This window comes from Sus scrofa, chromosome 7 (genome assembly GCF_054392235.1).
Source record: "Sus scrofa isolate SSC_HxYL_T2T_F1_AM1 chromosome 7, Sscrofa_HxYL_maternal_Yorkshire_Landrace_v2.0, whole genome shotgun sequence".
Taxonomy (NCBI): domain Eukaryota; kingdom Metazoa; phylum Chordata; class Mammalia; order Artiodactyla; family Suidae; genus Sus; species Sus scrofa.
The window spans coordinates 67,969,860-67,984,388 of NC_139389.1; the positions used below are offsets into that span (position 1 = coordinate 67,969,860).

At 54.2% G+C, this 14,529-nt stretch overlaps 2 protein-coding genes across 9 annotated transcripts in view; both read right to left on the reverse strand.

Annotated features, from left to right (window-relative positions):
• The window catches only part of ARID3B (AT-rich interaction domain 3B), a 491,508-nt gene that overhangs the window by 471,208 nt on the left and 5,771 nt on the right, over positions 1-14,529 (reverse strand). The window lies entirely within an intron of this gene.
• On the reverse strand, positions 740-12,694 carry ISLR2 (immunoglobulin superfamily containing leucine rich repeat 2). Of its 7 annotated transcripts, none has more exons than XM_013978091.3 (3): positions 12,554-12,694; positions 9,453-9,569; positions 740-8,011 (listed from the first exon to the last, which is right to left on the reverse strand). In XM_013978091.3, exons 1-3 carry the CDS (start codon positions 12,606-12,608, stop codon positions 5,763-5,765), a joined length of 2,421 nt encoding a protein of 806 aa, XP_013833545.1. In that variant the 5' UTR covers positions 12,609-12,694; the 3' UTR covers positions 740-5,762. The 7 variants fall into 7 exon arrangements, with proteins under 7 accessions (XP_013833545.1, XP_013833548.1, XP_005666219.1 ...); XM_013978094.3 differs by lacking the exon at positions 12,554-12,694 and adding an exon at positions 11,009-11,152; XM_005666162.4 differs by lacking the exon at positions 12,554-12,694 and adding an exon at positions 10,751-10,891.

Consider the following 14,529-nt stretch of genomic DNA (forward strand, 5'->3'; position numbering starts at 1 on the left):
TAATCACTCATAACTTTTATAATGGAGGTACTATTTTGAGAAATAAGAGAGCTAGCAAGAGAAACCCTTTTTCTAGACAAATTCCATAATTAGCAGAAAATTTAGCAATACTCTATAGAATATACTATCCTTTGCTTAGACTGATTTATAGAGGTATTGGGAGAAGGTTTGGCTTCGTGGTGAAGAGCTCTGGTGTTAGAATCAGATAACTGAAGTACAAACTTCAACCCTGAAAAATACAGCCGTTTGACCTTCAGCAAATGACTAACCCTCTCTGCTCTCTGGCCTCTTTGCCTGTAAATGGGAATAATAATATCACCTTACAGGATTATTGTAAGGATTAATAAAATAATGCTTACAAATTCCATGTGGGCCTCAATATGTAAGAGTTCAATAAATGTTAGCTACTATTGATATTATTAATATTCTTACTAAGTGACCAGTAACATTTTAGCCAGTCTAAATACATGACAGGTCACTTTTATTATAAAGTGTGATAATTAATTCTCCATTCCCATTCTTTCCCCATTTCAACACTGATCAATTCTTATGAAATTCCTCTCTGATATCTATGATGTTGGCAGCTTTTCTCTCAAATGGTTGGATGCCTTGAATGGCTTTCAGACTCAATTTAAGGACCAGTTTGCTAGAGTGTTGCTAAGAGAAAATGCATCTAATTTGCCAAAACCAAATTATCTCCTAATACACAAGGGGGAATGTTTAAGCAGTAAACAGCTGATAAAAATATAAACACTTTTATTATCTGTATTCCATGTGGACATAAACTTAATTATTAAACTTACATTCACATGTCCAGACAAAGCACATGCAATTAGCACAATTAAAAAAAATCATAACATCTTCAAATTACCTAAATGACTTATTCAACCAAGGAATGATACAAGTCTTTCCGACTAATTTAACCCAACAAGTCTACCCATCATGGGGTCTTTGGATGGCTTTTTAAAAAATACATATCAAGTCTCATTAGGAACACCAGTCATATTTTGAACTAAACGCTAATATTATAAGACAGCTTATAATTCAATCTCTTTTACGTGCCAGTCACAGCAAATCTTTCATTTTCAATATAATGCTATTCTCTGTTGAGTCCTAAGGCAAAATCTTGTCATTGAACACATACGTGTGGTTGGATGTGTTGCAAATGCAATCAATTAATTGACACATTACAACTGAAATGGCTCTGCTTGCTCCATCCCTGATTTTCCAGAACTGCTCTTGTCAATATCTTTATGTTGGAGATTTACAAGGTAAAGGTATTTGTTAGGCCAGAAGTGGCAATATATGGCCTTTACATGAAGGCTTCTTGTATCCTAGTACCTGGACATAGAATGCATCTAATCCCTGAAAGGCAAGTTCTCCCAGTTTCTCTTGCTCAGTGGTCTTGCTGTCACAGTTCTCTCTCTTGTCGCCCTTTGTGCAGACAGAAGGTCTCTCTTTCCCTATGGAGTGTCTCATAACTGGGGCTCTGATACTGGCAAATCTGGGGCAAGGCAGTCATAGCAAGATGCCACCCCCTTTATGTACCAAAATACATTGCCCTGAGATCCTGGAAGGAAAAAAGCCAAGTTTAGCATCACCACCAGAGAGTAGCTATCCAAACATTTACTGACCCAAGTCATCTTTAGAGATGTCAGCTTTAGTTGTGGTTGTTATTCAGGTGTCATGCATGGAGGGCTGCAATCCAGACACAAGATTGGGAAGCAGAGGGCCCCACACCAGCTGCTTCTTCCTCAAAGAAGCCCTGCCTCCCTTTGTCCTTTTATATTAATGGACTTTCTCTAATGATCTTCAAGATGGTTCTCATTCCAGCTGATCTTTAGGAGACACTGGCAGGGGTGGGGGACACTCTTTTCAAATCACCTTTCTACAGACAGTTTTCCAATCTCATTCAAGGCCACATCCTGGGCATCTGCTTTCTGTAGCTCAGAGAATTACTGCTCCTGATAAATTGCTCTGAGTTCCAAGGCTACTGCTGTCATACTGTATTCTCAGACCATTTTCCAGGTCCCCTCAATACACACTTAGACTCTCTCTCCCTTTCTGTCTCTCTCTCACACCCATTAGACTCCATTCCCATCCAAATAAGTTTTTTGAAAAAATACACTGGAGAGAGAGAGATAGCATGGCACCTGAAGCATAAAGTAGGGGCTCAAAAAAATAAATAAATAAAATTGCTTTGAATTAAAAAGCTTTGGAACCTGAAGTGAGGGATAGAGGTAGAGATGATACCCCAACACCTTTGCAGGTTCTTCCAGAGCACATGCCAATGGCAGAGTCATGCCTGAGGGGTGGCAGTGAGGAGTAGACACATTTTCAACCGCTCACAACTGGTTCCTTGACTGGAGGGAGTAAATAGTGAGTCCCCATCTCTGGATAAATATAAGCTGATGTTGTCAACCACCTGATGGGGACACTGTAGGAAAAATTAAACCTCAAATGGGTAGTCGAATTAGCAAGTTTCAGGGTCCCTTCCAACCCTGGGGTTTTATGAGACTCCTTGAGGAAGCAAAAAGGGAGAGGCAGAAAGAAAAGGAGAACAGAGAGGAGAGAGGGGGAAGAAACAAAAGAATAAAATTCAAAAGGAGACAGGAAGGAAAGCCAGCAGCTGGAGACCATTTCATACATGTGCCAAACATTTAGACAAAAACTGCTGAGTTCCTGAGAGGGCTGGTATCTCAATAGCCAGTCAGCAGAGTGTCACGGCACCAGAGTCCTGCATGTCCAGCACCCACCCATTCCCAGCCTGTGGACAGACTTCAGGCCTGGCTTTGCCCAGGGAGCAGGAGGCCTAGCTGAGCAGTGTGTATTCATTAGGAAGCTTAGCCTGGGACAAAGAAGGAACAGAACTCTCAGAAATTTTACGCATTCCCCTGGGACACTCAGGATCCTTAGGGGTCTCCAGGAGGGTCCTCAGTCCATAGAACAGGGGAGACAAGCCCTTCTCCCCAGTCCTCCTCTCCCATGATGAGAGGGTTGGTTGGGACCAACACTGATAATACTCACCTGCCCAGCCAGGCCTGTGCCTAAATGCAACCATGTGGGTAGATTCCTGAACCAATCATACAAATTGGGCCAGTCCCTGTCCCCAGCTCAAATCAGCATTTGTAGGCAGAACAAAGCAGCCCTCTCCCTGAAGATCAGATGTCTGAGCTCTGTCCTTGATGGTGGTATGGGCTGCAGTGGCAGGGCTTGGGCTGTGGCTCTCAGAGGGGAATTTTTCTAGGAGACAGCTTTGCTGATCTGGGAAGAGAAACTGGCCCTGGGAGGTGTCCCAGCCACTGTCTCTGCCAGGAGATAGGCTAGGAGAGGATGCTGTGTGTCTGGACCTCGACTTGATGCTAGGCTGATCTGGTCCAATTTGAAAGTGAAAAGAAGGGAGAGCAGGGATGGTCTCTTCACCTGCCTCCTTCATTTGTATTCCTTTCCTCTATCCTCTGGGGCGGGGGGGAGGGGGGGGGAATTTCAGCTCCAACAGGACCAGCTCAACCCCAGTACTGTAGGTTGGACAGAAGCATCCACTTTTGATCCTTCTGCCTCTTCTGTTCCCCACCCAAGAAGCCCCATTTCTAGGACTTTTAAATCAGCTGCCAATCCTGATTGTACGTGTGCACCCACCTCAGCCCATGACAATAGTCTCACACCCCCTGCCAGGTGGCCATGCATCATTCACTGAGCATCACCTCCCAACACACACACACAGCTCCTGGGCTAAACGTGCCAGCTTGTTTTGTGGAATCAGCCCTTCCAAGTTTCTCCCTTTGCTGCTTTCCATTATTTGCCTGCTCTGTAGTTTGTTACTTGTGATGTCTTTTGTCCAAGCCACAGCAGTCTTGCCTTTATGAATACTCAGAGAACCAGGGCTGGTGCTGAGACACAAAAACTGGGTAGTCCTCACACACACACAGCCACACCCCACCATAGTGACAGTGTCAACCCAAGGAGGATTGTGCATGCACACAATACACTCATGCACACACTACCCCAGAGCTACCCCCAGTTCAGTCTGCAGTGAGTCACCCCTCCCTCCAGGCAAGCCCTCCCCACTCACTTCCAGCCTCTCTCATCCCTCTTGGTTTCTCCTTTACATCCTGGAGTTGGAGGCACCAAGAGCAAGCATCAGGTGTAAACACCTGGCAAAATTACAGAACAGCCAAACAAAAAATCACACAAAGGATCCCAGAGGGAGGATGGGCTCCTTCCTTCTGCGGTTTCCTCCTGCATCCCTCAGGCTTCCTCCTCCGTCCCCCGACAAAGAGTCACCAAGCCCAGTTCAAATCGATTGTTTTATTGACTGTTTACATACAGACGCCTTTAGAAAAGGGTGCGGGCTGGCTCCAGGAGGCGATTCCACCCCCCCCCCGGGGCCCACACTTGTGCTGCGCTTCACTGACGGGGTTAGCCCCCATACCCCAAACCCCCCACCCCAACCCCGACGCTTTTTTGCAGGAACGAAAACAAGACTCGCCCGCCCGAGTCGCCGCGCTGCCTTCCCTCTCCCCATCCCTCCCGCCCGCCCGCCCGCCTCCCTACATTACACTTGACACACTTTTACAGGACACAGACTTTTCTCCTACAGAGCACGCTTGTCTAGGACTACAGCCGGGCAAATACTATTCTCGAGGAAAGAGGGGCAGGGTGGGGAGGCGCGGGGACTGAAGGGCTTATCTCTACCCGGATCCCGCCGCACGGTCACGCGCAGGCTTTGTGCGTCCTAGGGCGCTAGTCCCACCGGAGAGGCGGCGTCCAGGAGACCAGAGTTGGCTTCCTGCGCACCCCCGCGTTTCTCCAGCTGAGGCCTGGGCCCCATGCAGCAGTGGAAGCGGAGCTGTCGAGTGCACCAATCTCCAAAAACCCCAACTCACCCACAATGAAATTGGCCCGGGACCAAGCCCTTACTCTCCGCAGGAAAAGGGAGCGCGGTTCTGCGGCGTTTTAAATTAGGAGAGAGGGCAAGGGAAGACGGATTCCCCCCATTCCCAGACAGACACACACACACACACACCCACCCAATTTCCCCAGAGGGTAGGGAGTGTTAGCACCAGACCCGGACTGTCGCTGTCTTTGAAAACAACGAAAATAAGAAAATCAGAGCGCGGAGCTGGAAGGCGCCGCAGGCACCTGTAGAGGCTCCAGCTGGGCAGAAACGGAGAGGAGGTGGGGGAACAGAAGCGGTTGGTTCCCAGTCAGAAGGGGGCTTTGAAACTAAAAACTAGGGAGTTGCCATCGAATCCTGACTTCTGGTTTGTACATCCCGAGAAGGGTGAAGTAGGGGTTGAGGCGGGACCCCATAGCGCTCCAAGCTAGGGACATCTGCCGGGGGTCCCGGGCATACCCCCAAGCTATGGCGTTACCAGCAAATGTTTCCAACGTCTACTCCCATTTCCTCTGGCTCCCGAGCCCACGGGGAGAAGGGCCGCGGAGCCGATTTGACAGATAATTGTGGGAATGGAGAGGCCTGGATTTCGCCTCACGGTCAGCGGTCTCACACAAGGAAGGAGGAGCGGGGATCTGTGCTTGCCATGAAGGGGAATTCAGCCCACAAGGACAATGACCATCGTGGGCGGGACTGGTGAAATCGTCCCATTCCCCACTGTAAGTCGCCGGTAGTCAAGGTTAGAGGGTGGTAAGGGGGTGAAGTGAAGGTAGGGGGTGCAAAAATCCTGCCAGCCCTAGACTTCTGCCTCCAGGCACCCAAGGTACTGTGGGAATGAATATGGGCGGCCTGGCGGGCGGGGGGTTCAGCCTGCTGTCTGCCTATAGTTGCCGTTAATCTCCTGGGCGATATTGACCGCTTCGGCACCCAGGGGCAGGCGGTCACTGTACTCGGAGCCCGCCTCGAACTCGTCTTGGTTGGCCTTGGACTGGGACTCCACCAGCGAGCAGGCCGCCAGGCTCTCCTCCCTCTGCAGGTCCCCACCGGGGTCCCCCTGTTCCACGTCTTCGTCAAGGCCTTCCCCGGGGGCCTCCTCTGGCTCCTCGCCGCCCGCCTCGCCGCCTGCCGGGTAGCTTTTCTCGGACTCGAGGTAAGAGGCACGCGGGTCGAAGTCGGCGGCGATGCGCTTCTCCATGGGATCCGCGGCCTGCGGCCTCAGGATAAGACGATAGGGCTTGCCCGGGTGTTTGGCCAGCAGATGGCAGCAGGCGGCGCCCAGCAGGGGCACGGTGGCCAGCACCAGGAGGAACACGCTCACCGCCACGATAACCAGCAATGAGGGCAACTCCTTCTTGGTGGCGAACACCACTTGCACGTGGCAGGCCTCGCCCGCCAGTGCCAGGCACACAGAGTAGTTGGTGCCGGGCCGCAGGCCGCGGAACCAATAGGCGTTGACGCCCTCCTCGACACGCGACCACTGCACTGCTGCGCCGCCCCCAGCCGGACACAGATAGAGCAGGCGCAATGGCCGCCGCCCGGGCCGCCCCGCTCCCGCAGCCCCGCCGGGCCCAGGACCCCAGCGCGCCGCCAGCGGCGTCAGCTGCACCCGCGCCTCGCGCTCAGCCACGTCCAGCGCGATGACGCCCAGCTCAAAGACGTGCGGCTTAAGCTCGGCGCTCTGGTTGAACGCGTGGTTGGACACGTACCGCGAGGGATCCCCGTGACCACAGCGCTGCTCTTTCACCCTGTCAGCTGAGACCTGGTTTTCCGCCTCTTCTCCCTCATCTGCCTCTTCCTCCTCCGGCCTCGCCTCTGTCTCCCCGAGGAAGCTAACCTGTCCCGGGCCTAGGCCTTTGATTTTGCCCTCGGGCTTGGAAGGTAGGACACTGTTGCCCCGGCTTTTGGCTGTGGACTTACGTTCAGAGGTTGGGGCCTGTCCATCAGGGTCTCCCCCTGCGCCAGAGGCATGCTTTGGGGGCCCGGCAGCTGCCACTGCCACCCGTACTGACGTAGAGTTGGCACCCAGCTCGTTGTGGGCACGGCATGTGTAGACGCCTGCCTCCTTGGCACTTAGGAGGGGCACCAACAAGGAGCCATTTGTGAGGGCCAGGAAGCGCGGGGTGGCTGGGGGCGCGGGCCAAGCGGGTGCTGGAGTTGGAGTTGGGGCCTCTGTCTGCGTTGGCCCGTCCCCATCTCCTTCCTCCTCCCCGTCTTCTGCCCCGTCCCCGTCGTCCTCCCCACTCAAGACTGGCGGCACTAAGACTACAGTGCCCCCCGGGATCTGAAGTTGCCATTGCAGGCGGGGCGTGGGGTGTCCTTCCGCGACGCAGTGTAGTGTGAGCGCCAGACCAGAGCGCAGGGGGCTGCCGGGCGCCTCAGGCGGCGGCTCAACACTCAGATGCACGCTGGGTGGTGCACAGGACAGGGCGGGCAGGCGGCGCACCGGCACCCCCTGCAGCGCGGGAGGCGAGGAGCACTGGATGGAGTCGGGCTCCGGTAAAGAGACCCGGGTGCTTGCGGCCCAGGTCTGCAACCACACAAGGCTGCAACCGCAGTGGAAGGGGTTATGATAGAGCTGCAGATGTGAGAGCGCGCTTAGTGCATCGAAGGTGCCAGGAGCCAAAGTACGAAGCCGGTTGTTGTTGATACGCAGGGAGCGCAGGTCGGGCAGTGCACCGAGTGCGTCCCGGGGCAACGAGCCCAAGCGGTTGTGGTTCATCTTGAGCAGCTGTAGCGCGCTAAGGTTACGCAGATCGCTCCATGGGAAGCTGGATATGAGGTTGTGGCTCAGGTCGAGATTCTTGAGTTGGCTCAGCACCGCCAGCGAGCCCGGCTCCACAGTGCGCACCTCATTGTGCGCCAGCCACAGCGATGTGACCTGAGTGACGTTTGCGAAGGCCCCGCGCCGCAGCACGGTGATCTTGTTCGCCGACAGACTCAGCGTAGTCACATTGGCCGGCAGTCCTTCTGGCACCTCACGCAGCTCCTTGTAGGCACAGTCGGCGAACTGATGCGCGTACTTGTCCACGCAGGCGCATGGCTCTGGGCACGCTCCGACCACTTCTAGCAGCGCCAAGGCCAGCCACAGGGCCCTCAGGAGCACCATCGCGGACCCTGCACGTGGAAAGCGGGGTGGGGGGGGGGAGGAAGAAGGTGACACATGGAGCCCCAGCTTCCCTCCCCTATCAAATGCTGTCTCCAGTAAACCCGTCTAGGGCAGGTCCTGGGCTCCGGTAACTTTCTCCTTCGTGCCCAGGAGCCTCTCTTATGCAGGAGCTGGAGCTCAATAAAAGCCTCGGGATTCAATGCTTGTTCCCCGTCGTCAGGGCCCCCGTTCCTTTTCCTTGTACCTTCGTGTTTTTTCTCCAGTCATCCTGGGACTGGCCCTTCCACAGGCTGGGCCATTAGCCCTCTGTCCTGGGCTTTGCCCTGACCCCTGTTTCTAAACCTTCGTTAAACTCAGTGGAAAGGGATACACAGAAAGGGTGTTTTTGTACATGACCGCCTATCCTTCCTTGAACTCTTTGTCTCACGCACAGCACTCGCACACCCGCCCATACAGGCACACAACAATACAAACACACGCCCAGGCACCGCCATCAAACTGCCAACTTCAGCAGGTGCTTAGAGGTTCACAACACATTTTGTAGAATGTACAAACACAAAGGCATCCAGACACTAACACAGTATATCCTGGAGACCTCATTGTTCTCTCAACTGAAGAGGGCGTTTGTACAGTGTTCTCCACCAAGGGGCAAAGCACTTTCCTATTCATTGTGAAAACTGACAGACATCAGGACACAAGTCCTCTCATGGACCAACCCACACATAGGGACACAGGCGAGCACTTGCACACAGCTCTGAAACAAATCCCAGCAGATCAACAAATGCTGAGAACTTGCTGCAGATGGCAGGAGGCTTCGGACTGGGGAAACAGTCCCTGTCAGGCCCCTCTCTGGCCGCAATTGAAGCTGCCTGCCCTGGGCTGCAACTCCCGGGTTGGGGGGGTGGGGGGGAAGACCACTAGGGCTGTTAGATCAACCTTCCGTCTGAGGACGGAGGTCCTCCAAGCAGGGAGCGGGGGGGGGGGGGGGGGGGGGGCGGGGGGGGGGAATGGTGGGAGGTCACTAAAGATTCTCCCTCCTCCCCCATCTTCACCTTCCCAGACAGCTCCCATAGGAGTATGGGGGGGGTCCCCAGCTGATGGTTCAAGGGGGCTGCCACTAGCTAATCAAGAAAAGGTTCAAGACTGTTCTTTCTTTTTTCCAGCCCACCATGCCTGAGCCCCCCCACCCATGAAAGCTTCTTATCCCCAGCCACACGAACTTACACACAGATTCTTCGCTCCCACCCAGGGCTCCTGGCAGGTTCAGCAGAGCTCCTCCCATACCCTTGTCTTTGGAAAGCAAGTTACCCACTCCCTCTAGCTCCGGAGGGAGGGTCCCACCTCTCCTCTCTGCGGTCTAACCTAAAGATCACCAGCAGGGTCGCGCATCTGGGGGTGGGAGACCTGCCCCACCTAGGTCAAGGTTGTGGTAGGGTCTCCGCGGCTTACCGGCTGCTCGCCGCCGACTCTCCTCTCGCTGCCCTCGGGGTTCAACTCCTTTTCCAGACTTAATGTGGGGGAGCCAGGACGACAGCCCAAAGGCGCTTCCCACATCTGTTGCTGCAACTGTGGGGAAGACGGGGGAGGGGCGGAGAAGGAAACAGGTAAGTTCGTGGACTCCCCTGGCCCTGAGGTCTCACTTCAGCTTTTCCTTTCCCGTCTGTTCCCCCCACCGCTCAGGGGCTGCAGATTGAAGAGTCCTTGCGCGCCCCCGGCTCGGCAGGGACGCGCACAGCCTCTCCCACCTCCCCTGTCATCTACATTTGTTAAAGCCAAAGAGACTCCGTCTCTTGGCCGAGAGACACTGGTCACAAAGGGGCGCCCCCACACCCACCGTCCTCCACTGGGCTCCTTTCAGTTCACCACACTCCATAACTTATTCCTCCGCCTCCACATTTACACATCTGCAGACATTGTCACTATCCCTAATCACACAGTATCCCCCCTCCAGACAGTCAAACACGTTGGCACAGACACAGATCCTTACACCCTCCAGACAGTCGCTCTTCACATGTTAGAATTACCCATCATAATGTAATAATCACGTCAATGTGTTGAGCTCTCGCTACATTCACACGCATTTTCCAAGGCACACCTTCACCCAGGACATTTACCATTACCCCCCACCCTCCGCCCCTGCTCTTCTGCACATTCATGCGCACTCACCCTCATGCGCGGGTCCCGCCAGGGCCCGTGAGCTTTGCTGCTAATAGAATGCGAGCCGCTTTTACGCCCCGCAACATGTGAGACAAACCATCTTTGAGGAATTTGGGGGAAGAAAAGGCGCACAACTGAAGTGGGGGAGGCGTGTCTTTGCCTTAAAACTCTTTTTGCAAAGGCAGGCAGTGGCACAGACAGACCTCGACCGGACTGGCTGAGCGGCTTGCAACCCGGCTCGCTCGGACCTTTCCTTCCCCCACCTTCGCTGCTAGCCGCCTCCTCCCTGAAGCCACGTTCAACACGATGCATAATTGATAGTGTTAGCAGAGCGCCTCACCCTCCCTGCTATTTTTTGCCTGGATCCGGGCAGCTACGAGCCCTGCTCTCCCCCGCCCCCACGCTACGCCCAGCCCGTCCAGCCCAAAGCGGAGAACGCATCGCCCAGCAGGGCGCTCAGGGAAGCGATGCTCCCCTCTCCAGCCACCATCGCCCCTTTCCATCCTCTTCGGCTCGACTCCGTACCTCTTGCCTTTTGTGACTACACCAACACTTGAAACCCACCGCCCAACCCGCCTGCCTGTGCGCACCGCAGGGTGGGGCGAAGCGCGTGGGTAACAGCCTCTGCTCCCAGGAAGCTGGCCCGAGCGCACCCAAGCTCCTCGCCCTCGGGTCCTGCCGGCTGGAGGCGGATGGGGCTCTGAGGCTGCAGCAGACGTTGGCACTGAAAGGAGTAGTTACAAAACGTCTGTTCCTTTTGAGCTTTGTGGGCTGGAGACTTAAGGTTTGAGCATCTCTCTCCCTCCTCCACCCTCACCAATGCCTTCACAGCCTAACAAAAAACACACCTTCAACTCCACACACTCTCCCCCCAAGCCTCCAGCGTCCGATACCATCCTACTGTCTCACATACACCCTCACACAACAAGCCGGCCTCAGCACACCAGAATATTTGCTGTTCCCGACTCTCTCCCTGTCTTTGGCCAAACCCTGAAATTTATTTTGGCAACAAGCAAGTGGAGGCACGGGAATATCACAGCATTTTGTGTAAGACTCGACTTCAGTCCCCCACCGGCCGCCCACCGCAGTGTCCAGGGCAGCCCTGGAGACAGAGTTGCTGACCAGAATCGGGAAAGGGGTGAAGGCTCTGGGAACCACAAAGAGCCCCTGCCTTCCTGGCTTTCTCTATAGACACCCAGCACTCCGGGCGCCCTCGGCCCCCCATTCCTCACTCAGGCTGAAGTGGTCTCCGGAGGTGGGTCCATGGGGTTTGGGGCCTTGGAGATCAGTCTTCTGATTTGAGTGTTGAGCATTTTAATGAGCTGGGGAGGTGGACAAGAGAGCCGGGTGATGGGTGCTGCATCTAAAGAGACCACCGACCAAGGCTTCAGAGGAGCCTTTGTAAATTAAATATGAATAGCGCGCATACTCCCCATTCTTCCCTCTCTCTTAGTCCTGTGGTCGCTACTGACTGGGACCAGCGCATCTCACTCAACCCAGAATTCAGAACCCAGAACTTCATTCCACCTACTGGGCCCTGTAGTCCTCACAGACAACCCCACCCCCACCCCCTGGAAGGGCACCCAGGGGGAGAAGGTATCTTTGAGAGGGGAGGAGGAGTAAAGGGACCTTGACCCTGCAGTGGCGGAGGCAGTCAGAGCAGGTCTGGGGATGAGTCTGAGCAGTTTGGGCTTAACTGGGCCAGGGAATGGCGTGGCTGGCTGGCCTGGCACAGCCTCTTTGTTTGCGGAGCAAGGAGGGGGTCCTGAGGGCGTGGCTGGTGTCTTGGGAATCCTGAGAGAGCAGCTCCAGGAGCTTTGTCTGAGGAAGAGGGATCTGAGGAGGCTGGGGCACAGCAGCAGGGCTGCAGAGTCCTGGTTGGGGTGTCTTGAAGACTTTTCCTGGAGGAGGGAGGGGCGCCCGGCATAAAGGCAAGGACCAAGGTCCAGGTGTGGAGGCCTGCGAGACTTGTGGACCCTCCACCCAGTTTTCACCTCTTTTTTGGTTCTTTTCATCTTCAGCTAGAGGCAGACGGGGATGCAGGCAGGGGATAACATGGAGCAGTTGAAGGACCGAAAGACAGACTGGGGAAGGGAAGGAAAAATGAGCTCGCCCACTCTCGGCAGAGAGCTTCCCTGGACTGCAGACACCTGCCCCACCCACATCCCCAGAATCTCTGCAGCCCGCCGGCCAAGAAAGCCCCTCATCCTTGCTCTTTTGTCGGAGATACAGAAGCCAGGGGAATTCTCAGGGAGACAGGGCTCCAGGCTCCCGGAGGGTGCAGCGGCCACCCAGGTGAGGGTGCCGACTCTGGCAGACCCTCAGGGCTCCCATCCAGTCTCCAGCAAGCGCTTTTGTTTCCCAACCCTGCCCTGGGGGAAAGACGACCTTACCCTCGCCTTGGACCCTGAAGAGCTCAGTGCACGCCCTGTCTGGGCTGGAGCCCATCTCGCTCTGAGCAGAGTTCGCTGAGGCTAGGGGTAGGAGCAATGACTCCAGGATCTGCCTCCGAGCCCTGCTAGAAGACTGAGAGTATCTGGACCCGTGCCACCAGGCACGCAAGAGCCGCTCTAATGTCTGTAATGTTAATAATGGTACAGTCACTGAACGGCTGGGGAACTGGGAGCGAAATTCCACCCCCATTGCTACCCACGTCTTTGATGGTTAAAGAAACAGATATCTAGTCCGGTGTGTGGAAATAGGTGTAGGGAGAGGAGGGATACAAGGTTCCAAGAGGCCAGCACGGAGGGCCCAGTTTTGGAATCCACAGAATCCGGAATAAGGCTTTTTGAGCAGGCAGGGTGCCAGTCCTAGATAGACCCAGGGCAGAGAGCTGGAGCTCCGGACAGCATTTTGTGGATTGATCTCTACCTTCCACCTTGCCGCCCTGGACGGTCTCAGGGTTGGGTGAGTTGAAAGCCCGGTGATCCCAGCGCTCGCTTCCCGGGTTCTGGCCAAAGCCTTGGTCCCAGGTCTGGTTTGTGCGCGCCCCCTGCTGGAAATTGCCAGCCGGCCTCCGAGGCCCTGGGACAATGGTTGGGGAATACTGGGGCTCAAGCCTGGGATCAAGGCATGTGCTGCACCCGGGACCCCATGTTTCAAAGTGGGAGACGCTAAACCAAGGCACCGAAGCTTTCCTTCCCATGCACACCCAGTGTACATCCCAGGAGTCTGCAACATTCCTCCCCTAACCCCACCCCACCTCACACCCCATTGTGTTTCTCATGCCCAGGATATAATAGGCACCCTCTGTATACTCATTGATCGAATAGTCCCTGGCACGAACTAATGAGTTTAATTCTGGGACAAAACCGTCCTGTATTCCCCAACCTACCCCCCCCAATCCCATCCCTTGGTGCCCAGAGCACTTTCTCTTTGAGTTAAGAAAGTTAAGTCTTCTAACTTTCCCAGGGACCTATAAAAAGTCCAAGGTCTGAAAAAGAAAATCTTTTCCAGGCTCTAAAAGGGGAATAGAAAACTACAAAGTTGGAAGGAATAGATGTTTGATTAAATGTTTAGGATATATCACATTGTACATTCGACTGAGTGCAACTGCATTCAGAGGTGGCCATGTCCTTGTATCTAATATGACAGGTGCGTGATTTAATAAATGAAGGGAGGGTCTCCGAGAGTAAGAAAGCCAGAGCCCAGAAGGGCATCACGCATCCCCAGCTTAGCAGTCTGCTCAGGCAAACCTCCCCTCCAGCCAGAATTTCCTAAATGCAGAGCTTCCAACCTTTTGGCTTCTGTAGTCCCTGTTTATAAACCACTGCCCCCCCATCCCTCCTTCACCTCATACATACTCTACATAGTGGTTAGGAGCGAACATTCTAGCATCAGACTCCACCATTGCCTCTCCTTAGGTCTGATTGACACACACTGGCTCAGGACTCCCCCCCTTTGTACTCACTGTATGACCTTGGCCAAATTACCTAACCCCTCTGTGTGGGGGGTGGGAGGGTTATATAAATAAGAATACCTATTTTATTGGGTTGTTGTGAAGGTTAAATGAGTTAATGCATGCAAAGCACCTAGTACCTGGCACTTAGGTAGTGCTGAAAGATAGCCAGGATTAGCCATGGTCATTACCTCGCAGCATCGGGGACAGGTATGATGAGATGTTCTGTTGCACACACCCCTACATGCTTGTGTCCTGCCTCCCCAATGGAAGGGAAAGACTTTGGCCCTTCCCCCCTCACTCTTCACTCCTCCTGCATCCCCACACCATGGCACAGGTAAAAATCAGAATGACTCATTACTTGTAAAGATTTCTAGTCTAACATACCTAAACCCAGATTCTGATGTTTGCAGCCATCACTAGTGCACCTCTTTGCGAAGAGAGACCTGCAGCTGCAGGCTTGGAGGAAGG